The following is a 27,507-nucleotide window of genomic DNA, read 5'->3' as shown; positions in this document are numbered from 1 at the left end:
AGTTTTGTATTTCCACAAGGGTATCAGGATAAATTGGACCCTAAAAGTTGTTGTCCAATTTGTCCTGAGTACGCTGATACCCCCTATGTGGGGGGGAACCACTGTTTGGGCGCATGACAGAGCTCGGAAGGGAAGGAGCGCCATTTGGAATGCAGACTTAATGGATTGGTCTGCAGGCGTCACGTTGCATTTGCAGAGCCCCTGATGTACCCAAACAGTACAAACCCCCCACAAGTGACCCCATATTGGAAACTAGACCCCCCAAGGAACTTATCTAGATGTGTTGTGAGAACTTTGAACCCCCAAGTGTTTCACTACAGTTTATAACGCAGAGCCGTGAAAATAAAAATTATTTTTTTTTTTCACAAAAATGATTTTTTAGCCCCCAGTTTTGTATTTTCACAAGGGTATCAGGATAAATTGGACCCTAAAAGTTGTTGTCCAATTTGTCCTGAGTACGCTGATACCCCCTATGTGGGGGGGAACCACTGTTTGGGCGCATGACAGAGCTCGGAAGGGAAGGAGCGCCATTTGGAATGCAGACTTAAATGGATTGGTCTGCAGGCGTCACGTTGCATTTGCAGAGCCCCTGATGTACCCAAACAGTACAAACCCCCCACAAGTGACCCCATATTGGAAACTAGACCTCCCAAGGAACTTATCTAGATGTGTTGTGAGAACTTTGAACCCCCAAGTGTTTCACTACAGTTTACAACGCAGAGCCGTGAAAATAAAACATATTTTTTTTCCCACAAAAATGATTTTTAGCCCCCCAAATTTTTATTTTCCCAAGGATAACAAGAGAACTTGGACCCCAGAAGTTGTTGTTCAATTTGTCCCTAGTACGCTGATACCCCATATGTTGGGGTAAACCCCTTTTTGGACGCACGGGAGAGCTCGGAAGGGAAGGAGCACTGTTTTACTTTTTCAACGCAGAATTGGCTGGAATTGAGATTGGACGCCATGTCGCGTTTGGAGAGCCCCTGATGTGCCTGAACAGTGGAAACTCCCCAATTCTACCTGAAACCCTACCCCTAACCTCACCCCTAACCGTTTACTGAACATTTTCTGACAGTCATAAGTGCCACGTATATAAGTGCCACGTATATAAGTGCCACGTATATAAGTGCCACGTATTTAAGTGCCATGTATTTAAGAGCCACGTATTTCAGTGCCACGTATTTCAGTGCCACGTATTTCAGTGCCACGTATTTCAGTGCCACGTATTTCAGTGCCACGTATTTCAGGCACTGAAAAATACGTGGCACGTAAATACTTCAGTGCCACGATATTTCAGTGCCACGATATTTCAGTGCCACGATATTTCAGTGCCACGTATTTCAGTGCCACGTATTTCAGGCACTGAAAAATACGTGGCACGTAAATACGTGGCACTTAAATACGTGGCACTTAAATACGTGGCACTTAAATACGTGGCACTTAAATACGTGGCACTTAAATACGTGGCCACTGAAATATCGTGGCACTTATATACGTATATACGTATATAAACGTATATTTCAGTGCCACGTATTTCAGTGCCACGTATTTCAGGTTAGGGGTAGGGTTAGGGTTTTTTGTTTTTTTCTTGTTTTCTTGTGTTTTGCTATAAAAACGCATGCGTTTTACCGCGTTTACATGCATTTTTTCACACATGTGGTTTTTTAAAAAAACGCATGCAGATAAAAACGCAAGTGTGAAACCAGACTAAAAGACGCTTTTTATAGCAAAAAAGTTTTTGCGTCTCCACATTTTGAGACCTATAATTTTTCCACATTTTGGTCCACAGAGTCATGTGAGGTCTTGTTTTTTGCGGGACGAGTTGACGTTTTTATTGGTAACATTTTCGGACACGTGACCATTTTTTATCACTTTTTATTCCGATTTTTGTGAGGCAGAATAACCAAAAACCAGCTATTCATGAATTTCTTTTGGGAGAGACGTTTATACCGTTCTGCGCTTGGTAAAATTGATAAAGCAGTTTTATTCGTCGGGTCAGTACGATTACAGCGATACCTCATTTATATCATTTTTTTATGTTTTGACGCTTTTATACGATAAAAACTATTTTATAGAAAAAATAATTATTTTGGCATCGCTTTATTCTGAGGACTATAACTTTTTTATTTTTTTGCTGATGATGCTGTATGGCGGCTCGTTTTTTGCGGGACAAGATGACGTTTTCAGCGGTACCATGGTTATTTATATCCGTCTTTTTGATCGCGTGTTATTCCACTTTTTGTTCGGCGGTATGGTAATAAAGCGTTGTTTTTTGACTCGGTTTTTTTTTTTTTTTTCTTACGGTGTTTACTGAAGGGGTTAACTAGTGGGCCAGTTCTATAGGTTGGGTCGTTACGGACGCGGCGATACTAAATATGTGTACTTTTATTGTTTTTGTTTGTTTTTTTTAGATAAAGAAATGTATTTATGGGAATAATATTTTTTTTATTATTATTATTTAGGATTTTTTTTTTTTTTTTTTACACATGTGGAAATTTTTTTTTTTACTTTTTTACTTTGTCCCAGGGGGGGGACATCACAGATCGCAGATCTGATAGTGTGCACAGCACTCTATCAGATCGGCGATCATACTTTCATCGGAGCAGGCTGCAGCTTTCATCTGCAGCCTGCTCCGACCCGGAAGTGCTCCCTGCAGGACCCGGATACAGCCCCTCGGCCATTTTGGATCCGGGGCCTGCAGGGAGAAGACGTTCGGTACGAGGTGAGTACATCACCTTGTACCGATCGTCTCAGGGAAGCCCGCAGGGAGCCCCCTCCCTGCGCGATGCTTCCCTGTACCGCCGGTACACCGCGATCATGTTTGATCGCGATTTGACGGGGGTTAATGTGCCGGGGGCGGTCCGTGACCGCTCCTGGCACATAGTGCCGGATGTCAGCTGCGATATGCAGCCGACACCCGGCCGCGATCGGCCGCGCTCCCCCCGTGAGCGCGGCCGATCGCGTATGACGTACTATCCCGTCGGCGGTCATGGGGGCCCACCCCACCTCGACGGGATAGTACGTCTGATGTCAGGAAGGGGTTAAATGAGATGTGGTCCCTAAAAAAAAAAATGGTGTTGTAAAAATGAGAAATTGCTGGTCAACTTTTAACCCTTATAACTCCCTAACAAAAAAAAATGTTGGTTCCAAAATTGTGCTGATGTAAAGTAGACATGTGGAAAATGTTGCCTATTAAGTATTTTGTGTGACATGTGTGATTTAAGAGCATAAAAATTTAAAGTTGGAAAATTGCGAAATTTTCAAAGTTTTCGCCAAATTTCCTTTTTTTTCACAAATTAACGCAAGTTATATCGAATAAATTTTACCACTATCATAAAGTACAATATGTCACGAGAAAACAATGTCAAAATCATCAGGATCCGTTGAAGCGTTCCAGAGTTATAACCTCATAAAGGGACAGTGGTCAGAATTGTAAAAATTGGCCCGGTCATTAACGTGCAAACCACCCTCGGGGCTTAAGGGGTTAATAGCTGTCTACAAATATCTCAAGGGCTGTCACATTGTAGAAGGATCATGCTTATTCTCATTTGCACAAGGAAATACTAGAAGCAATGGGATGAAACTGAATGGGAGGAGACACAGATTACATATTAGAAAAAACTTTTTGACAGCTAGGGTGATCAATGAGTGGAACAGGCTGCCACGAGAGGTGGTGAGTTCTCCTTCAATGGAAGTCTTAAAACAGAGGCTGGACAGACATCTGTCTGGGTTGATTTAGTGAATCCTGCTTTGAGCAGGGGGTTGGACCAGATGACCCAGGAGGTCCCTTCCAACTCTAGTATTCTATGATTCTATGACATTATCGTCACATTACTGCGATGTCACCATAGGTCCCTAAACAGTCTTAACCTCAGAATCGAAATGCTGGGGTCCTCCAAGAGAGCGGGGGCCCTGAGAAATTGCTGGGTTTCTTCCTAATGGCCCTGCCTAGCAGCATGTCTCCTCTTCAGTTGTTCTAGACTCTTGCAATTAAGACTTTATGTGACATCATGATTACATGACCATTATGTCACCATAGGTCCTTAATCAGCTGTAATCTTTGCATAGTAATTCCAGGGGCCCCCAAAAGAACGGGGCCCCTGGACATATTAAGAGTACCCCTCACCATGGGGAAACACGATATTTACCCCCAAAAATTAGGTCTTGCCCCAGCTCATGTACTTAGTAGTCAGAATGTGTAGTTATACAGCCGCAGCCCTGTTTTAATGACTTAGATCAGATATCTCTGAATTTTCTCTATTGTCCAATCAGCTGACAAATAGAAAATAGTTGTTCCACAAAAACTTTGCTTCTGTGATCAGGACAATGACATTTCGAAATTTGACTGTTTTACGGAGAATTCTCGTTTCGTATTCAATACTTAGACTTCTAGAATATTGTTGAACTGCTAGAATTGTGCAGAAGTTTCTACAATTTTCCGGCATTATCTAGAATTTTCTAGAAACGTTCAGAACTTTCAGTGCATTGTGCTGATAGGAATTGGTAGCTAATCTAATGAATAGTGGGGGAGAGCAAGGGAGCTCTTAGAAGCAAAAGGTACACATGACCTAATTGCAGAGGGTACCCCTTTTTTTACCTGCGTTTCGCTGTAGCTTCTTCCTTTGGGTGTCAATTGTATTGTGTGATGACTTGCCGGGCATTTCATATGCTGTCAGTAATGGCAGCTGCGGAGTAGGGCGCTTCCACAGACAAAGCCGTAGGTGACATCAACACAGTTCAGCGTCTCTTGCAGCCAGTCCACTCCCCGCCCGATGCGTCAGACTAGGGGGCGGAGTTAGAATGCAAAGCCGACACGACTGTATGGAGACATACTCACCAGCTGTCTGTGGAAGCACACACCGCAGGAGGAGGACTGAATCTCACGTGTGTGTGTATGTATATCTCTCTCTCTCTCTATATATATATATATATATATATATATATCTACTATATAATTGTCTAAGGGGTACTTCCGTCTTTCTGTCTGTCCTTCTGTCTTCAACTTCCGTCACGGAAATCCCGCATCGCCGATTGGTCTCGCCAGCTGCCTGTCCTGGCTGCCACGACCAATCAGGGACGGGCACACAAGAATTAGTCCCTCCCTACTTCCGTCCAGTCGGTGCCCGGCGCCTGCTCTCCATACTCCCCTCCAGTCATCGCTGACAAAGGGTTAATGACAGCGTTAACGGACCGTGTTATGCTGCGGGTAACGCACTCCGTTAACGAGACTGCTACGTCATCTGGGTAATTTCGCAATGCATCCTGGGAACGTTAGATGGCAGCAGCCGCACGCGCATTGAGAGAGCTTCAATGGACGACGGAGGGTGAGTATATAACTATTTTTTATTTTAATTATTTTTTTAAACAGGGATATGGTGCCCACACTGCTATATACTACGTGGGCTGCGTTATATACTATTGGCTGCTATATACTGCGTGGGCTGCGTTATATACTACATGGCTGCTATATACTACGTGGGCTGCGTGGGCAATGTTATATACTACGTGGGCACTGTTATATACTGCGTGGCCTGTATTAACGCATCGGGTATTCTACAATATGTCGTGGCCTGTGCTATATACTATGTGGCTGCTATATACATTCATACATGCATACATACATACATACATACATACATATTCTAGAATACCTGATGCGTTAGAATCGGGCCACCATCTAGTATTTATATATATGTGTGAACTAGCTATATTTAGCTCTAAATCCAATTCCATCAGGAAATAGGTGACCAGGCAATTCATTAAGGCCTTACTGAACCTTCAAATGGGGTATACTATTACCTAAATGTGTATGATAACTCGATATTAACAAATATGGGGATAAACATCTCAGAAAAAAAACTATAAGGATATAATTGAGTGGTTAAAGTGGGACAAATAAGATAAAAAATAATTACCATTTATATAAAGAAGGGACATAATAATTAAATTATTGTTGGTGTAATACTATGCAAACGAATAAATAAAGGTGAAATTACTATGAGTGAGCTAATAGTGTATTTATAATCAAAGGAGACTCTATATATGAATCACATTTAAGAAAGCATATAGGAAACCCTATAATACAAAGAGAAGAAATAAAGATAAAAATTGTAAGAAAATAGAAGGACGTAGATCTGGGGATTTCTTCTGACGTAATGTAGGCTGAACTGGATGGACAAATGTCTTTTTTCGGCCTTGTTACTGTTCGTAGGTTCTTTTGAATAATATAAAATATATAAATATATAAAAAAGTTAAGTGAAAGCTTGTAATATATAGAAATAAAGATCAAAATATTACCATAGTGTGAAAAACTTTGTTTACTAAATAGTGTAACCTTTATAGTGTTTATAGAAAATAAAGCTACCAATTCCTAGCAGCACAATGCACTTTAGTACTACGCATATCTTTAATTTATGGTATTAATCCCAGATATTAGTTGCTGCCACTAACTCCATTTGGACTCTTTGAGCATTGCAAACTGTAATTTTAATATATTCTGCATTTTGGAGGTGCAAAGATCTGTTTATACTTTTAGTGAGGATTGGACTGCTCTATATACCCACTTTATGAGCAATAACTGTAACAATGAAATATGTTTGAATACCTATTGTTTTAATCCCGGTGTTGAACATTATATTTGTGATATTTCTAATTGGACCTTAGCACTATTACCTGCTTGGTGCTCATCTAGGCACATACCATTTGATGTCTAACACATTGTCATATGTGGATTTCCACTATTTGATTCTAGGCCCTAAAAAGAATCTAAATCAAATTGTTTTATTTCTATTTGGACACACCACTATTGAAATATTGTACCTTTCTTTACAAGGGGTTTATATACGTTGACTATCACAAGCACTAACTGTGCATATATATGCTTCTGAAAAAGTGTAATCCCCCCCCCACCTCTCATTTTCTAAGGAAAAAGGGCTAAATTCATACTAAGGAAGTACAAGTATATTTTGGACATATTTTTTGTCAGTGTACCCTTTTTTTGCTCATATTTCTCATATTTCTAAATCACCTCCTCATCTCTCTCCTTTAGAGGACTTGACTTCTTTTAAAGGTGAGACCAAACAAACTTTAGGTATACTTATCCCTGTATTTGCAGAAATGTTTTGCAATTTGTGTATCCCATTGGTGTTTTAATTTTAATTAATCAATTGTTTTATAAAGATTTTTTTACTTTCTTAAAAAATATTTGGCTTTTGCTATTTAACCATAAGCACTTGAAATATTACACTTGGAAGCCAGGAACAAAAATTGTGTTGCATAGTGTAGTCTGGAGTCCATTGGAGATCTTGATGTTGTGTAGATCTTATATTTTTACAACTACTTCTGCTGCCACCAAACAGGATTTACTTGTATATGGATATACAGTAAGTAATGAAATATTTTTATTTTTTTTTCTGATTTATAAAAAAAAAAAAAAAAAAAAAATCGACGTCAGAATGAGTTTGAGAGCCAGTCAAGTATGGATACTGATTGTGGGACTGATGAAAACAGCCTCACAAATTAAACTTTATATCCTTAACATTAATGTTCAGATTTCAGCACAGTCATCCTTTTTGGAGCGTGTATCGAGGGAGTGGTTTTAAGAGACAAGTAAGTTATATTTTCACTGATTAATTTTTGTACTGTTCTTTAGTAACAGAAGCTGTGAATCCGCATACAAATACTTCAAAAGCACAACAATAATTTGAAGAAAAATGGAATTTTTTTTCTGTTGTCTCAGATATAATAAAACCATTGTCATGCTGCCTTTTTGACAGTCCTTTTTTGCCTTTTATTCTTATTCCCCAATGGTTGGTAATTGAACTCAATCCAAAAGATCTTGCTAATATTGCATCTACTATTTGGTGAGTAAGTACAACTTGATGCAATATATTGAAGTCACCACACATTCAACACTTTGTAACTGGGCTTATTTATCTTCAGAAACATAAGTTGCAAAGATTGTGTTGAATTCCACATAGCATAAAAAAGCAAACAAACCACCTTTTTTGAAGGATTTATTGTATTTGTAGTGGACATGTAGAAGGATGACCTATTATCCCAAATTCAGTACTAGAGGATGTCAAAGTGAATCACGTGGGCACAACAAGGTTCATCTGAATCCAGTGTAGGCAGCTTTGTGGTTTGCAAGACACAAGAAATAGTTATGTCATCAATCCACCATTCACAGTGATTGGCTGCAGCAGTCAGGTAACTTTTATGATGACGCGCTGCTCCGAGTCACCTGACCGCTTTAGTCAGTTACAAGCTGCAATGGTCCAGAGGCTGGTTGAATAGTGAAAATCACCACTTCCAGTCTTTGCGCTGGCTCTACATAGGTGCCAGTAAGTATGACGTTGTTAATTTTTGCCCCTGGGCAAAGTTTTTTTTTTCTTGGTCAGTTTGAGGGACACAAACTATGGCTTACTATGCTGCTGCCTCCAGGCTGACAGTAAGAAAATGTCAGGGAGAGACTAGGTGAGCGAGAGCTAATAACCCGGGCTCCTGCAATTTCCCTAAGACTAGGGAAATCCTGACTGACCCTCTACCTGAAGTTTACACTGATGGTGTGCATGTTCAGGCCTCGAACCTCACCCTAACTCCTGAGCTCAACCCTAGGCTGAAACCTCCACCCACCACCCAGTGAAGAGGTAATACTTAAATACCCACAGTTAGCACAGACAAGGATAAAGGAAAATTTACACCACGCTGCAGACACTCAGGAATACACTATAAATGTGCAGGGCAAAATGAACACAAATATAGGAAGGAGTAAATAAGACGAAGGAATATACACCAGCAACAAATCTCCAACCACCAGCTCTCCACTCCAGACCGAGATAACAACGCAAGACAGAAGCTATAATCGGCGACGCCCAATGATCAGGAGAACTATTTAAAGGCCATGGAAATGGCCCAGCTTCCAATCCGAGGATCAGGTAAATTAACCCCGGAACAGCTAGACAAAATCTAGCAGACGCCAATGAGTAAATAGTGTTCAAAAGCGGAATTACCGCTGTCTATCGGACGACCTGGTCTGAACAGCGTCCGACATGACAGTACCCCGCCTTCTACGAGGGACCCCAGGGCCCTCACGGCTTATAGGACCCGGCTTGTCCAGATGACAGCGGTGAAACAACCTGACCAGCCAGTCAGCATGAACGTCCGATGCTGGTACCCAGGACCTTTCCTCAGGCCCATAACCACGCCAGTGTACCAAGTACTGTAAAGTGCGACACGCTACATGAGAGTCAACCACCTTGGAGACTTCAAACTCCAAATTACCATCCACCAAGACTGGAGGTGGCATAGGCGCCGTGTCCACAGAACCTACCACCTTCTTTAGAAGAGACCTGTGGAACACGTTGTATATCTTATACACCATAGGGAGCTCCAATCGGTACGCAACTGGGTTATTGACGGCGGTGACCCTAAATGGACCAATAAACCGTGGACCCAATTTAAGGGACGGTATCTTTAGTCTTATGTTTTTTGTGGATAACCACACCCAGTCATCCACACTCAGGTCCAGACCTGGCACACGCCTACTGTCAGCCACACATTTGTACCTAGCACCCACACTCAACAGGCGCTGTTTAACTCTTCTCCAGACTGATGACAATTGTGTTCCTAACTGGTCCTCCTCCGGAACGCCGGAAGAGCCCCTCTGACTCAAGGTACAAAACTGAGGATGTAGCCCGTAAACACAAAAAAACGGAGACTCCCCAGACGACTCCTGGCGGTGATTATTGATGGCAAACTCAGCCAAAGGAAGAAAGGTAGACCACTCCTCCTGGTTATCAGAGACAAAGCAGCGTAAGTACTGTTCCAAATTTTGGTTCATACGCTCAGTCTGACCATTTGACTGAGGATGAAACGCCGAAGAATGAGATAACTTGATTCCCAGCCACAATTTTGCCACAAACTGAGACCCCTATCAGACACGATGTCAGACGGAACTCCATGAAGTCTGACCACCTCCTGCACAAATACCTGAGCCAGAGTCTTAGCATTAGGCAACGCAGGCAAAGACACAAAGTGCGACATTTTAGAAAAACAATCAACGAGATGACCGTGTTTCCAGCTGATGAGGGCAAATCAGTGATGAAATCCATGGAGATTTCCGTCCATGGCTTACTAGGTACCTCAAGAGGAAGTGGTGTGCCAACAGGACGGGAGCGGGGCGTCTTAGCCTTAGCGCACGTGGTACAAGCTGACACGTACGAGACCACGTCCTGTCGGATCTTGGGCCACCAAAACCGACGTGACACCAACTCCAAGGTACCTCTAACCCCTGGGTGACCAGCCAGGACGGCATCATAATGCTCCGCCAAAACCTTTAGGCGGAGATGAAGCGGAACAAAAGATTTGACTGGAAGCTCAGATGGTACCTCCTCCTGAGCCTCGGCAATCTCAGCCTCAACCTCGGTTGTGAGAGCCAAAACCACAACACCCTTTTGGAGGATGGGTACTGGATCCTCCCGAGGTTCTCCCCCCGGAAAACACCTGGACAGAGCATCCGCCTTAGTGTTTTTAGACCCCGGTCTGTAAGTGACCACAAAATTGAAAAACAATGCCCAGCGAGCCTGCCTGGGGGACAGACGCTTGGCTGACTCCAAATAGAGCAGATTCTTATGATCGGAAATAAGTTATCTGATGGACCGACCCCTCCAAGAAGTGTCACCATTCCTCAAAGGCCAACTTAATTGCCAACAACTCCCTGTTGCCGATATCGTAGTTACGTTCGGCGGACGACAATTTCTTGGAGAAATAGGCGCACGGACGTAAACCACTCAAAGATGAGCCTTGAGATTGTACCGGCCCCACACCAACCTCAGATGCATCGACTTCCACATCAAATGGTTTAGATACGTCTGGCTGCAAAAGAATGGGGGCTAAAACAAAACTGTTCTTAAGAAATTCAAATGCGCGCACAGCAGCCTCAGGCCAAACAGAGAAATTGGTACCCTTTTTAGTCATGTCAGTTAGCGGTTTAGCAATGATGGAAAAATCCTTGATAAATTTCCTATAGTAGTTAGAAAACCCAAGGAACCGCTGAAGTGCTTTCAGGTTATCAGGACGTTCCCAATGCAGCACCGCCTGCACCTTAGCGGCGTCCATTTTAAAACCAGAAGCAGACACAATATAACCCAAGAAAGGCAACTCTTGAACAGAAAATACACATTTCTCAAGTTTAGCATACAGCTTATTCTCTCTGAGAAGCTGTAACACCTGCCTGACATGATCTAAATGAGCCTCACGGTCGCAAGAATATATGAGAATGTCATCTAGGTACACGATAACGAATTTCCTCAAAACATGCGAGAACACATCATTGATGAAATGTTGGAACACTGCAGGTGCCTTAGTCAACCCAAACGGCATCACCAAATTTTCAAAATGACCCTCAGGGGTATTAAAAGCCGTCTTCCACTCATCACCTTGACGGACTCTTATGAGGTTGTACGCCCCCCTGAGGTCAAGCTTGGTGAACCACTTAGCACCTGCCACCTGGTTGAACAAATCTGGTATCAGAGGCATAGGGTATGGATCACGAACCGTAATCTGGTTCAACTCCCTGAAATCCAAACACGGGCGTAATCCGCCATCTTTCTTCTTCACAAAGAAGAACCCTGCTGCCACCGGCGAGGATGACGGCCTGATGTGCCCTTTGCTCAAGCTTTCCGCAATGTAATCTTTTAACGCTTGTCTCTCCGGACCGGAGATGTTAAACATCCTAGCTTTAGGTAATTTGGCCCCTGGTTTAAACCTGATAGAACAGTCATAAGGACGATGTGGCGGCAACTCTGAACAACCCTTCTCAGAGAACACATCCACAAAATCCTGAAGTGACTTCCGAACGCTTGAAGTCACCGCAGCCACACATGTGGCCAGGCAATTCTCCTGGCAGAACTCGCTCCACCGAATTATGTCCTGAGTTTTCCAGTCAATTACCGGGTTGTGCATAGACAACCAAGAAAAACCTAAAACCACCTGAGCAGGAAGATTCCTGAGCACCTTACATGTAACCCGCTCAGAATGTAGAACTCCAATGTGGAGTTTCACCTGAGCCACAAATTCAGTATTCTCCCCCTGAGAGAGAGGAGCAGCATTGATGGTGACCACGCGGATAGGATGAGACAGTTTTTCAATCCTAAAACCTGCTGTGCGCGCAAACCCCTCATCAATGAGATTTGTGGCTGAACCACTATCCACAAAAACAGTAATTGGCAGCTCACTGCCAGCAACAAAAACCTTAGCAGGGAGCATGCACTGAGAAACCACCATGGAGGATATACATAATCTCAGACTGGTCTCCTCCACACCCTTTGAGCTCAGAAGTTTTCCGCCGTTGCGTTTTTCTTAGGCAGCAGAGGACAGATGTTAATAAAATGACCAGTTTTACCACAGTAAAAACAGGCTCCCTGCTTCCTGAGCTCAGGGGCTCGATGCTTGACATGTGACATCCCTGCGATTTACATAGGCTCCGTGGGCTCACCTGCAGCAACCTCATGTGAACCTAAACCCTCTCCCATAGGCGGTGTCTCATACTCCCCCTCATGCAAACGGCGATCAATGCGGACAACCAGACTCATAGCGGAATCTAGAGAAGTAGGAGTCTCGTACATCAGAAGGGCTTTTTTAACCATTCCAGAAATCCCATGTATAAACTGACTCCGCAATGCTGCATCATTCCATTGGGTATCGATCGCCCAACGACGAAATTCAGAACAGTAATCCTCTGCAACTCGCTCCCCCTGGCGAATAGAGCGTATCTTAGATTCTGCCAGAGCCATTCTGTCAGGTTCATCGTAGATTTTCCCAAGAGAAGAAAAAAAACTCTCCACAGAGACAAATGCCGCAGAATCAGATGGCAAAGAAAACGCCCATGCTTGGGGATCCCCACTTAACAATGACAACACCAGGCCCACACGCTGAGCCTCATTACCCGAAGATATCGGGCGCATACGGAAATATAGTTTGCAATCTTCAAGAAAAGAAACAAATTTACTGCGTTCCCCAACAAATTTTTCAGGCAACGGAAATTTAGGCTCAGTAACTCTTCCTGTCGCTCCAGCTTGCACATTAGAAACTGCTAGTCCCTGTTGCTGTACTGCCCCCCTCAACTCAGTGACCTGTAGGGACAGCGCCTCCAACTGGCGGGTTATGGAAGTCATGGGATCCATGACAAAAAAAAACACAAAACAACCCTTTTTTTTTTTTTTTTTTCTTTGTTGTTGTTGTTTGGGCCGATTATAATGTCAGGGAAGAGACTAGGTGAGCGAGAGCTAATAACCCGGGCTCCTGCAATTTCCCTAAGACTAGGGAAATCCTGACTGACCCTCTACCTGAAGTTTACACTGATGGTGTGCATGTTCAGGCCTCGAACCTCACCCTAACTCCTGAGCTCAGCCCTAGGCTGAAACCTCCACCCACCACCCAGTGAAGAGGTAATACTCACAGTTAGCACAGACAAGGATAAAGGAAAATATACACCACGCCGCAGACACTCAGGAATACACTATAAATGTGCAGGACAAAATGAACACAAATATAGGAAGGAGTAAATAAGATGAAGGAATATACACCACCAGCAACGAATCTCCAACCACCAGCTCTCCACTCCAGACCGAGATAACAACGCAAGACAGAAGCTATAATCGGTGACGCCCAATGATCAGGAGAACTATTTAAAGGCCATGGAAATGGCCCAGCTTCCAATCCGAGGATCAGGTAAATTAACCCCGGAACAGCTAGACAAAATCTAGCAGACGCCAATGAGTAAATAGTGGTCAAAAGCGGAATTACCGCTGTCTGTCGGACGACCTGGTCTGAACAGCGTCCGACATGACAGAAACTTAAAAGAAGAAAAAAAAAAGTGGACTTAACCCACACCCGGCTACATCTAGGTAGCTGTCACCCAGTTATTCAGTTTACTTTAGTGTCTTTCAGAGACAGACATGGGTCTGAGTAGAAGGCCTCTTTTAGCCTTAGGGAGACACTTTTAGACACATTGAGTGGATATTAAAGATTCCCTTTGAGGCTGCTAGGTCAGTACTTGTTTCATTATTTTGCTTTCTCTGTCCTCAATGCGGTCTCCATCTTATCTTAGTCTCTTCTGCCTACAGTCCTTGATGGCTGGGATAGAGAATACTAGTAGTTTCCATCTTTTCACCTCCTAGGGGAACGCGGGCCACATCTATCTCATTCGAGTATTAAGGCATGTCATTCAGATGATTGATTTCTGTTGTGTTGCCTGGATTGCCAGGGCATTTGGGAAATTTTACAACTTTGGTCTCCCGAGAAGCCTATTTCCTCCATTAGAGTTTCCATTGATGGGTGACTGGGCAGGGCGAAGGTCTGAGCTCTAATAAATTCCAGGAAAATCTTGATCTTTCCCTATCAGGGCAGGATTCTCCATCCCCAGGTTGGACTGAAGATTTTATATACCTGCAAACTCAGATTTCTTCAGATTGATTCCAGAACTCCTATTCTTTGATTCAGATGCCCTCACAGACCACCCGTAACATCCAAGTAGACCTTTTGCAACAGTCTCCTCTTCTGCTGAATTTTTTAGTCATTTAATTTACCAGCAGGACTGTTAGTTCCACGGTTCAGAATGTTACGGGCCTTTCAGATTTGGTTTGCTTGACTAGGATTAGGGAACAAGAACCTTATACATCACTTTTTTACCATTATATTTTGCAAGTCTCTTGTTCTTAAGTGAGAACCTATTGGCAATGCTCTTACGGCAATGTGCTCCTTTTTTAATTTTTGCATACCTCTCTTGAGCCAGGGTTGGCCCAGGTTCCTGTCTTGGCTATCCTTGTCCAGGCCATAGGTAAGGATTGGCCACCATATTGGAATCCCTGGATCTGGAGGACCTCAATCTGGTCTTGGAGGCCCTTGCGTCCTCTTCTTTTGTGCTTATCAAAAAGATCTCTCTATTCCGGCTTTCTGGCAAGGTGATTTTTTTTTCTTCGCTCTTCCTTGTAGATTGTGAGCCCTCGCGGTCCTATCTTCTCATTTACCAGTTGTGACTTGTATTGATTAAGATTATTGTACTTGTTTTTTATTATGTATACCCCTTTTCACATGTTAAGCGCCATGGAATAAATGGTGCTATAATGATAATCCATTAGGCAAGGCTCTGAAAGGAGCTCTCTCTCTTGTCTCTCTATTCTTGGACACCCTAATGAGGAGATTGCACTCCTTTGTTTAGGTGCTTCTGATTTTCCTGAGAGGTTCTTACACAATCTGACTTAATCAGAGCTGAGCAACACTACCTGTCTCTCATAGCTCCATTTGGACATTCGATTGCCTTGTGGGTAATCCCATTATACTCTGGATAAGGTCAGACCACTTCTAGGGCATCCATTGTTTTCTGGTTTAGATCTGCCAAAGCAGGGTGTCGAGTTATGCTAGGGTGCCCCCTCTAGGGCTCTGTTCCCCATAGGGTGGAAGACTCCTAGATGTTATGCCTCCAGGGCCACTACTAAGACTTGTATCCACATCATTGTAGAGCTCTTACTTTTGGGTCTAGGGATGGAAGTCTTAGCAATAACTTAATAGCTGGGTGTTGAAACTGAATAGCTGGGTGTTGACTGCCTTAGTGTAGCCTCATGGTGAGGAGTCAGGTTTTTTTCCAAGATGTATTCTTAGTTTCAGCCTTCAAGTTGCAGCTTATTATCCCTTGGTTCCTGTGACTGTGAGACATTTTACGGTGAGAACCAAAATTCCTTGTATTTTGCCCAGACAAGTAATTATAAACAATGCATGCTATGTAAGGTTAGTACACATACTAGGGTGTATGTTTGCTAGCTGTATTTGTTTGAAATCTTTTCATTAACTTATATTTAAGCAAACCTGTTTTCTTTTTATAGATACGGTTATGCAGTGGACAAGAACCTAGTAGTAGGGACTTTATCATGGCCTTCTCCATGGGTTATAGTTATAGGATCGTTCTTTTCTACTTGTGGAGCTGGGCTTCAAAGTCTGACTGGAGCGCCCCGGTTACTGCAAGCAATTGCGAAGGACAATATAATTCCATTTTTGCGAGTGAGTGCGCAAACTTTAACTGTAATTTCTTTAAAAGGGTTCTTTACAAAATCATAATTAACCATGTGTAAATACAACTGATTTTTAAAACCGCACTTTCACCTGTTACCCCCAAGGCTGTATTTACTCTTCGCACTTTCACCTGTTACCCCCAAGGCTGTATTTACTCTTCATTAGGTTAGACTGTGTTTTTTCCACAGTCCTCACTGAGAGTAGCTGCATTTGCACCTTTTGACCTTTTCTAATTAGCTAAAAACAGATGCACCTGTGACCCTTTCTAATAAAACATCCCCCAGACACTCAAAGGACACCCTCGTTGCCTTGACGGTGGCAGCGTTGTAGCTTGCCTCAGATATTCTGTGCTCAGCTCTGCTATGCATGTAGTGTTGAATATGATCATGCTCAGGTGATTTCCATGAACCACCAATGATGTGTCATGGTAAATTGCAGTGAATACAGGTTAAATAGTGGGTTGCACTCAAATAATCAATAAAGACCTTGTCCATCTAAATGAAAATTCCCCCTGTTGAGCGCTATCTAACTTCATCAGGAAGTACATTAGAAAGAGCAGAAGGCAGGGCCTGCAACACTGGGGAGGAGCAGTGTGCTACTGTGACACGTAATTTTAGCAGATAGGAATAAGATGGGCCATTTAGCTCTGTGAATCCAGATGCACAAAAATGAATGTTTTTTTTTCCTCATTTTTTTTTTTATAGCATAATTCTCTTTGTAAATAAACCCACAGCACCCTTCTGTCTTTCCTGGTGTATGATGGCAACATACTGGATGACACATAGTGTAATTTACTGTTTATAGGTATTTGGACATGGTAAAGCAAATGGTGAACCCACGTGGGCGCTTCTTCTGACTGCCTTAATTGCCGAACTGGGAATTCTAATTGCCTCGTTGGACATGGTAGCACCAATATTATCAATGTAATAATGCATATGTGATAAATATAATATTCAAATGTTTTAATGGATTAATACATCAATAGTGAGTTTGTATTAACTTAAAGTTTCTTATTGGGAGAGAGACCCAATACAATGTCTGAGCCGTGGGACCTTAGAAACAACAGCGCTTGCTCTATGCATTAATGCGCACTGGATAATACAGCATATTGATAGGAATATTTCACTTACAACGTGTTATTAGAAAAACAGGAAAATATATCTAAAATATGTTGTATTATTTCCTCTGTCAACCAGTGCACCTCATGTGATAGAATACTATGTTCTCATATTTATATTGACTGATTCCAGAGAGCAGCAGATTATCTGCCCAGTTTGTTTAGCTGAGCTAGAGGGATAACTCCCATGTATGGATGTAGAATTATTGAACTGCAGAAATGCCAATTGTTTCCTTTAAAGGGAACCTGTCACACCCCCCCCCCCCCTGGCGTTTTTAACTAAAAGAGCCAGCTTGTGCAGCACTAATGCAGCATTCTGTCTAGGTGGCTCTTTTATTTGGGGTCCCTTCCAACGGTGCAATATTCGTTTTTTTTAAATTTGCCAGCCACATCTGTAGTCTGTCCGGGGGGCATGTCTTTGCCTCCCTGACACAAACGCCTCCCAGCCATCACTCGGCCCCTCCGTGCCTGGCGCCTCCTATCTTCATCAAAATCAAATGACGTCCTCTTCTGGTCTTTATGCTGCGGCTCCGGCGCAGGCGTACTTTGTCTGCCCTGTTGAGGGCAGAGCAAAGTACTGCAGTGCGCAGGGCCTCTCTGACCTTTCCCGGCACCTGCACACTGCAGTACTTTGCTCTTCCCTCAACAGGGCAGACAAAGTACGCCTGCGCCGGAGCCGCAGCGTGAAGACCAGAAGAGGACGTCATCTAATGAAGATAGGAGGCGCTGGATTGGACCGCGACACCCATCGGACCGGACCAGCAGCGGGACCGCCCCTGGGTGAGTATAATCTAACCTCTTTTTCTCATCTTTTAGGATACATCGGGGACTTATCTACAGCATTCCAGAATGCTGTAGATAAGCCCCTGATGCCGGTGGGCTTAGCTCCCGTCGATTTTGGGGGCATGGTGCATGGTAGCATGGTACCTTTCAATACAGCTCTGCTCACAATTGTTTTTTTTTTATTTTTTTTTTGGTTGGAGGGCTGGGGGAATTTGAACAAAATTCCACTCGCAGAACATATGCACCTGGAGTATCTAACTGCTTATGTGATACATACATAATTCATTATCTGACAGAAATAAGCAGTTCTAAGCCTGATTTTTCTGTTTTGCTGCCAAATGACTCTACTACACTTTTACAACATTTTCCTCTGGCATATGAGCATTAAAGTGGTAATCTACAGTTAAATGGCAGTTACCCATATTTGGCAGGCTTACAGGGAAGCGTCTACAGGGAAAAAAATTAAGCAATTGTATCTGCTCCCTGCAACACCATGGATAATATTCATGTTAAGGCAGTGAGCGATTACAATCACTAAACATTGAGCACCCTGTAATCAGCCACTGGCACAATGATTGACAGCTTTCTCTGCACACACACACACATGTAGCCATTGTTGGCTACAGAGCTGGTTGTCAATCTGTGACTACAGTGCTCTCACTGTGTAGGGATTGTGAACTCTCCCTGCACTGCCCTGATGACTGGAAACGAGCAGCTGCAGAGAGAACATACTGTACTTTAATTTTCTCCCTGCAGCTTCTTTTCCAATTACACTACTGGACATGAGCGAATGCTATACATTTACAGATTACCACTGTATCTGTGTAAATAGCGTTTTTGCAGATGACGGTTTCCCTTTCAGGTGAATGGCATAGCTGTATTTAGATGTGCTATATATAACTAGCTAGATGTACATTTACATCACAGTGTTACAATTGGAAAACTATACATTTTTATTTCTTGGCTTGCGTTTTCTTTGATAAATGTGATATATATTATATTAATTTTTTTTTTTTTTTAGGTTCTTCTTGATGTGCTATTTATTTGTAAATTTAGCATGTGCTGTGCAGACTCTGCTTAGAACACCAAACTGGAGGCCAAGATTTAAATATTATCATTGGTGAGACGTTAATACATAATTCCAAGCATTAACTTGTTTTATGTTTGAGCTATTAATCTGGATCATTTTTAGAAGCTATGACAAGCCCCTGAGGAAGCTGCACACTAGTGGCGACATGCTTTGGGCATTCTTGTGCCACAATTCTTAGATCTCCAAGTGAACCTTGGACCAGGTTATCATATGAATTTTTTTTTAGTTTATCATTTGGTGGCCATACCGATTTGTGAATATTGGTCTACATCACCACACATTTGAACTTCACGCATCATTGTATGTTATATAGCAATGTGTTCATTGAACACTTATCCTTGGTTCTGCATTTGACTCAAGGACAAGGTGAACAGATTACATATGGTTTCATTGGTTAGCTCTTTTGTACCATTTGTTTGTGCTCTTAGTTTTTTTTTCCCCTTTCTGTCAGTCATTAAATGTTGTAAAAATGTCTGTTTTTTTGTTTTTTTTTACAGTAACTTTCATTTTACTTTGTCCACCCAGAGTGCTGCATTAAATATTTCCTTAGAGTTAAAAAATTCCTCTTGCCCGCCTATTGCTAGCTAAGGGTATGTGCACACGTTGCGGATTTGGCTGCGGATCCACAGCGGATTTGGCCCTGCGGATCCACAGCGGATTTGGCCCTGCGGATCCGCAGCAGTTTTCCATGCGGTGTACAGTACCATATACACCTATGGAATACAAAAATCGCTGTGCACATGCTGCAGAACAAATTAGCACATTTACAGTTTTTTTTTTCTCTGCAGCATGTCAATTCTTTCTGCGGAACTGCGTTTCTGCACCCATTGACTTCCATTGTGTCAGGCAAATCTGCAGCAGAACCCGCAGATGTAAAATGTAAAAAAAAGATCTGCAGTTTTGCTGCGGTTGTGGGTGCCAGAAACGCTGCCGCCTGGGAGGAGGGCAGTGTGTGGGCAGTGACTGTGCGTGTCTGTGTGTGCGGGCAGGGTCTGCGTGTCTGTATGTGTGGGTCGGCGGGGCTGTGTGTGGGGTCAGGGAAGACTGTTGACTTGACAGATGTTCAGAAGGCAGTCATTGACACACTCCTCAAGCAGAGTAAGCCACAAAAGGTCATTGTTAAAGAAGCTGGCTGTTCAGAGTGCTGTATCCAAGCATATTATAGGGAACCTGTCACCCCCTGGCATTTTTAACTAAAAGAGCCACCTTGTGCAGCACTAATGCTGCATTCTGTCAAGGTGGCTCTTTTAGTTTAGGTCCCTGCAAACGCTGAAATAATCTTCTTTATAATGTGCCCCTCATACCTGAGTTTGTCAGGGGGGCATGTCTTTTCCCCCCTGACACAAACGCCTCCCAGGAGTCACCCAAGGCCTCCGTGCGCCGGGCGCCGCCTCCATTTCCTTCATGAACGTCACTGGCGCCTGCGCTGTAAGTTCAAAGGGTAGCGCAAACTGCGCATGCTCGAAAAAACTTACAGGGCAGGCATCGGGGACGTTCAGGAAGGAAATGGAGGCGGCGCACTGAGGCTCTGAGTGATGGCAGGGAGGCTTTTGTGTCAGGGGGGAAAAGACATGCCCCCCTGACAAATTCAAGTATGAGGGGCACATTATAAAAGCGATTATTTCTGCGTTTGCAGGACCCGAACTAAAAGAGCCACCTTGACAGAATGCAGCATTAGTGCTGCACAAGGTGGCTCTTTTAGTTAAAGGGAACCTATCACCCCCCAGGCATTTTTAACTAAAAATGACACCTTGTGCAGCACTAATGCTGCCTTATGTCAAGGTGGCTTTTAGTTCTGTTCCCTGCCAATGCTGCAATAATCGCTTTTATAATGTGCCCCTCATACCTCGAATTTGTCAGGGGGGCAGGTCTTTACCCCCTGACACAGATGCACCACTGCCGTAACTCAGGGCCTCTGCGCGCCAGGCGCCGCCTCCTCTTCCTTCATTAGCTTTCCCAACGCCTGCGCTGTAAGTTTTTTTTTTTTCGGGCATGCACAGTTGCGCTGCCCTTAGAACTTACAGCGCAGGCGCCGGGGACGCTAATGAAGGAAGAGGAGGCGGCGCGCAGAGGCCCTGAGCGATGGCTGTGGTACATCTGTGTCAGGGAGGAAAGACCTGATCCCCCCCCTGACAAGTTCGAGGTATGAGGGGCACATTATAAAAATGATTATTGCAGCGTTGGCAGGGACCAGAGCTAAAAGAGCCACCTAGACAGAATGCAGATGTAGGGGAGATTCTGTTATGAACTGGTGGTTTAGGAGCAACATGGGACATGCTCTGGAGGAGGTGGTACCTATACTGACCGCAGTTCCTGAGCTAAACACAACACTAGAAGTAGCCGTGGGATGTTCCTGTCACTCCCTAGACACCTTGTCACAGCCGGAGGACTAACTACCCCTAAAGATAGAAACCGGAAAGCTATCTTGCCTCAGAGAAAATCCCCAAAGGATAGGACAGCCCCCCACAAATATTGACTGTGAGTGGAGAGGGGAATGACATACGCAGAATGAAACCAGGATGCAGCAAAGGAGGCCAGTCTAGCTAGATAGATAGAACAGAACAGAATACTGTGCGGTCAGTATTAAAAACTAGAAAAATCCACCACAGAGTTTACAAAAATCTCCACACCTGACTAAAGGTGTGGAGGGTAAATCTGCTTCCCAGAGCTTCCAGCTTAACTGAATAAATCCATACTGACAAGCTGGACTAGAAAAAACATAGAAAGTGCAGAAAGATTAAGTCCACAACAAGTGGACTGCAAAAGAACAAAGCAAGGACTTATCTTTGCTGAACTGGTCAGAATATCAGGAAAATCCAAGCAGAGATGTGAATCCAACCAGGAACCATTGCCAACTGGCACAGGCTGAAGGATAGACCCAGGCTAAATAGCCGAGCCAGAAAGACAATCAGTGGAAGCAGCTGCTGACTACTAAATCCAAGGAGCAGCAGTACCACTTACAACCACCGGAGGGAGCCCAAGAGCGGAATTCACAACAGTACCCCCCCCTTGAGGAGGGGTCACCGAACCCTCACCAGAGCCCCCAGGCCGATCAGGACGAGTCAAGTGAAAAGCACGAACCAAATCGGCAGCATAGACATCGGAGGCAACAACCCAAGAATTATCCTTCTGGCCATAACCCTTCCACTTGACAAGATACTGAAGCCTCCGCCTCGAAAAACGAGAATCCAAAATTTTCTCCACATATTCCAACTCCCCATCAACCAACACCGGGGCAGGAGGATCAACAGAGGGAACAACGGGCACCACATATCTCCGCAACAAAAATCTATGGAAAACATTATGGATGGCAAAAGAGGCTGGAAGGGCCAAACGAAAAGATACCGGATTGATAATCTCAGAAATCTTATAAGGACCAATAAACCGAGGCTTGAACTTAGGGGAAGAAACCTTCATAGGAACATGACGAGAAGATAACCAGACTAAATCCCCCACCCGAAGCCGGGGACCAGCACACCGACGGCGGTTAGCAAAACGTTGAGCCTTTTCCTGAGACAACGTCAAATTGTCTACCACATGAGTCCAAATCTGCTGTAACCTGTCCATTACAGAATCCACACCTGGACAATCAGAAGGCTCAACCTGCCCCGAAGAAAAACGAGGATGAAAACCAAAATTACAAAAGAAAGGCGAAACCAAAGTAGCCGAACTAGCCCGATTATTAAGGGCAAACTCGGCCAACGGCAAGAAAGCCACCCAATCATCCTGGTCAGCAGACACAAAGCATCTCAAATAGGTTTCCAAGGTCTGATTAGTTCGCTCAGTTTGGCCATTTGTCTGAGGATGAAATGCCGAAGAAAAAGACAAATCAATGCCCATCCTAGCACAAAAGGCCCGCCAAAACCTAGAAACAAACTGGGAACCTCTGTCGGACACCATATTCTCCGGAATACCATGCAAACGAACCACATGCTGAAAAAACAACGGAACCAAATCAGAAGAGGAAGGCAATTTAGGCAAAGGTACCAAATGGACCATTTTAGAGAACCGGTCACAAACCACCCAGATAACAGACATCTTCTGGGAAACGGGAAGATCCGAAATAAAATCCATGGAAATATGCGTCCAGGGCCTCTCAGGGACCGGCAAAGGCAAAAGCAACCCACTAGCGCGGGAACAGCAAGGCTTGGCCCGGGCACAAGTCCCACAGGACTGCACAAAAGAACGCACATCCCGCGACAAGGAAGGCCACCAAAAGGACCTAGCAACCAAATCTCTGGTACCAAAAATCCCAGGATGACCAGCCAACACCGAACAATAAACCTCAGAAATTACCTTACTTGTCCATCTATCAGGAACAAACAGCTTCCCCACAGGACAGCGGTCAGGTTTATCAGCCTGAAATTCCTGAAGCACCTGCCGTAAATCAGGGGAAATGGCAGAAAGAATCACCCCTTCCTTAAGAATGCCAACCGGCTCAAGGGCTCCAGGAGAATCAGGCAAAAAACTCCTAGAGAGGGCATCAGCCTTAACATTCTTAGATCCCGGAAGATACGAGACCACAAAATCAAAACGGGAGAAAAACAGGGACCATCGAGCCTGTCTAGGGTTCAACCGCTTGGCCGACTCGAGGTAAATCAGATTCTTATGATCGGTCAAGACCACAACGCGGTGCTTGGCTCCCTCAAGCCAATGTCGCCGCTCCTCAAATGCCCACTTCATGGCCAACAACTCCCGATTGCCGACATCATAATTGCGCTCCGCAGGCGAAAACTTTCTGGAAAAAAAGGCACACGGTTTCATCAAAGAACCATCAGAACTCCTCTGAGACAAAACGCCCCCTGCCCCAATCTCAGAAGCGTCAACCTCAACCTGAAAAGGAAGAGAAACATCCGGCTGACGCAACACAGGGGCAGAAGTAAATCGGCGTTTAAGCTCCTGAAAGGCCTCAACAGCCGCAGAGGACCAATTCGTCACATCAGCGCCTTTCTTCGTCAAATCGGTCAGGGGCTTAACCACACTGGAAAAGTTGGCAATGAAACGGCGATAAAAATTAGCAAAGCCCAAAAATTTCTGAAGACTCTTCACAGATGTGGGTTGAATCCAGTCATGAATGGCTTGGACCTTAACAGGATCCATTTCTATAGACGAGGGAGAAAAAATAAAACCCAAAAAAGAGACCTTCTGAACTCCAAATAGGCACTTAGACCCCTTCACAAATAAAGCATTATCACAAAGGATCTGGAATACCATCCTGACCTGCTTCACATGAGACTCCCAATCATCGGAAAAAATCAAAATATCATCCAAATACACAATCATGAATTTATCAAGATAATTGCGGAAAATATCATGCATGAAGGACTGAAATACAGAAGGAGCATTAGAGAGCCCGAAAGGCATCACAAGGTATTCAAAATGGCCTTCGGGCGTATTAAATGCAGTTTTCCATTCGTCACCCTGTTTAATACGAACAAGATTATATGCCCCTCGAAGCTCAATCTTAGTAAACCAACTAGCCCCCTTGATCCGAGCAAACAAATCAGAAAGCAAAGGTAAAGGGTATTGGAATTTGACCGTGATCTTATTAAGAAGGCGATAATCAATACGGGGTCTCAAGGAGCCATCCTTCTTGGCAACAAAAAAGAATCCCGCTCCCAATGGTGACGAAGACGGCCGAATATGCCCCTTCTCCAAGGACTCTAACATAACTCCGCATGGCGGTATGCTCTGGCACAGACAGATTGAAAAGTCGGCCCTTAGGGAACTTACAGCGAGGAATCAAGTTAATAGCACAATCACAGTCCCTATGTGGAGGAAGGGAACTGGACTTGGGCACATCAAATACATCCTGGAAATCCGACAAAAACTCAGGAACTTCTGAAGAGGGGGAAGAGGAAATTGACATCAAAGGAACGTCACTATGTACCCCTTGACAACCCCAACTAGTCACAGACATAGATTTCCAATCCAGCACCGGATTATGTCCCTGTAACCATGGAAAACCCAGTACAACAACATCATGCAAATTATGAAGCACCAGAAAACGGCAATCTTCCTAATGTGCTGGAGCCATGCACATGGTCAGCTGAGTCCAGTACTGAGGTTTATCCTTGGCCAACTGTGTAGCATCAATGCCCCTCAAAGGAATAGGGCTCTGCAAAGGCTGCAAGGAAAAACCACAGCGCCTGGCGAATTCCAAGTCCATCAAGTTCAGGGCAGCGCCTGAATCCACAAATGCCTTGACAGAAAAGGACGATAATGAGCAAATTAAGGTCACAGATAAGAGAAATTTAGGCTGTACAGTACTGATGGTAACAGACCTAGCGACCCTCTTAGTACACTTAGGGCAATTAGAAATAACATGAGCAGAATCACCACAGTAAAAACACAGCCTATTCTGGCGTCTGAATTCCTGCCGTTCTGCTCTAGTCAAAATCCTATCACATTGCATAGGCTCAGGACTCTGCTCAGAGGATACTGCCATATGGTGCACAACTTTGCGCTCGCGCAGGCGCCGATCAATCTGAATGGCTAGAGACATAGATTCGCTCAAACCAGCAGGCGTGGGGAACCCCACCATAACATCTTTAAGGGCTTCAGAAAGACCCTTTCTGAAAATTGCTCCCAGAGCCTCCTCATTCCATTTAGTGAGCACAGACCATTTTCTAAATTTCTGGCAGTATACTTCTGCCACTTCCTGACCCTGACACAGGGCCAACAAGGTCTTTTCTGCATGATCCACAGAATTAGGTTCGTCATACAATAATCCGAGCACTTGATAAAATGCATCTGCATTAAGCAATGCCGGATCCACTGATTCAAGGGAGAATGCCCAGTCCTGAGGGTCACCACGCAGCAGAGAGATGACAATTTTAACCTGCTGAATGGAATCACCAGAGGAATGGGGTTTCAAGGCAAACAACAATTTGCAGTTATTTTTAAAGTTCAAAAACTTTGATCTGTCCCCAAAAAACAAATCAGGGGTTGGAATTCTAGGCTCTAAAGCCGGAGTCTGGACAACATAATCTTGGATACTCTGTACTCTTGCAGCAAGATGATCCACACGAGTAAAGAAACCCTGAACATCCATGCCAGCGCCAAAATCCTGAACCACCCAGAGATTAAGAGGAAAAAAAAGACAAAACAGACTGCAGAAAAAAAAATGGCTCAGAACTTCCTTTTCCTTCTTTTGAGATGCATTTAAATCATTTTTGGCCAGTTGTACTGTTATGAACTGGTGGTTTAGGAGCAACATGGGACGTGCTCTGGAGGAGGTGGTACCTATACTGTCCGCAGTTCCTGAGCTAAACACAACACTAGAAGTAGCCGTGGGATGTTCCTGTCACTCCCTAGACACTTCGTCACAGCCGGAGGACAAACTACCCCTAAAGATAGAAACAGGAAAGCTATCTTGCCTCAGAGAAAATTCCCAAAGGATAGGACAGCCCCCACAAATATTGACTGTGAGTGGAGAGGGGAATGACATACAAAGAATGAAACCAGGATGTGGCAAAGGAGGCCAGTCTAGCTAGATAGATAGAACAGAACAGAATACTGTGCGGTCAGTATTAAAAACTAGAAAAATCCACCACAGAGTTTACAAAAAAATCCACACCTGACTAAAGGTGTGGAGGGTAAATCTGCTTCCCAGAGCTTCCAGCTTAACTGAATAAATCCATACTGACAAGCTGGACAAGAAAAAACATAGAAAGTTCAGAAAGATTAAGTCCACAACAAGTGGACTGCAAAAGAACAAAGCAAGGACTTATCTTTGCTGAACTGGTCAGAATATCAGGGAAATCCAAGCAGAGATGTGAATCCAACCAGGAACCATTGCCAACTGGCACAGGCTGAAGGATGGAACCAGGCTAAATAGCCGAGCCAGAAAGACAATCAGTGGAAGCAGCTGCTGACTACTAAATCCAAGGAGCAGCAGTACCACTTCAAACCACCGGAGGGAGCCCAAGAGCAGAACTCACAAAAGTGCCACTTACAACCACCGGAGGGAGCCCAAGAGCGAAATTCACAACAGATTCACAAGGAGTGGACTGCTGCTGGAATAATTGCTTCAAGAGCCACCACATACAGACTTCAGGACAAGTCAGGTGTGTCAATCCACTCATGATGATGCCAGAAGCATCTTACCTGGGCCAAGGATAAAAGAATAACTGGTCTGTTGCTTAGTGGTCCAAGGAGATGCTTTCTGATGAAAGTATCTTGGAAATGCACGACTAATACAGTTGTGCTCAAAAGTTTAAATACCCCTGCAGAATTTTTCTTTCTTGTCCTTTTTTCAGAGAATATGTGCAGCGCCTCAGGGTCCTGGTCGTTGCAGTAATGTCATTTTCCTCTAGGGGAGAGTGATGTTACCTTTGGAGGCAAAGAAGGACAACTGCATCCAGGTATCACAAACATGCAACACATTTCACACTCCAGTCCACCAGGGGGAGCTCTTGCCCCTATTTATTAGGTCACTCCCCACAT

At 44.0% G+C, this 27,507-nt stretch overlaps 1 protein-coding gene and 1 long non-coding RNA gene across 5 annotated transcripts in view; one reads left to right on the top strand and one right to left on the bottom strand.

Annotated features, from left to right (window-relative positions):
• The window catches only part of SLC12A4 (solute carrier family 12 member 4), a 474,963-nt gene that overhangs the window by 316,991 nt on the left and 130,465 nt on the right, over positions 1 to 27,507 (top strand). For all 3 annotated transcript variants that reach the window (XM_077288127.1, XM_077288128.1, XM_077288129.1), the window contains 4 exons: positions 7,552 to 7,609; positions 15,883 to 16,057; positions 16,874 to 16,992; positions 18,991 to 19,089. In XM_077288127.1, the coding sequence (XP_077144242.1) occupies positions 7,552 to 7,609; positions 15,883 to 16,057; positions 16,874 to 16,992; positions 18,991 to 19,089 (451 nt within the window). The remainder of the gene's footprint in view (positions 1 to 7,551; positions 7,610 to 15,882; positions 16,058 to 16,873; positions 16,993 to 18,990; positions 19,090 to 27,507) is intronic.
• Positions 1 to 27,507, bottom strand: part of LOC143807003 (uncharacterized) — a 113,174-nt gene that overhangs the window by 22,449 nt on the left and 63,218 nt on the right. The gene's annotated exons all lie outside the window — the stretch shown is intronic.

The sequence above is a fragment of the Ranitomeya variabilis genome, chromosome 2, assembly GCF_051348905.1.
Source record: "Ranitomeya variabilis isolate aRanVar5 chromosome 2, aRanVar5.hap1, whole genome shotgun sequence".
Classification (NCBI taxonomy): domain Eukaryota; kingdom Metazoa; phylum Chordata; class Amphibia; order Anura; family Dendrobatidae; genus Ranitomeya; species Ranitomeya variabilis.
Note: the sequence above shows the minus strand (reverse complement) of the source record. Positions and strands in the feature narration are given on the sequence as shown.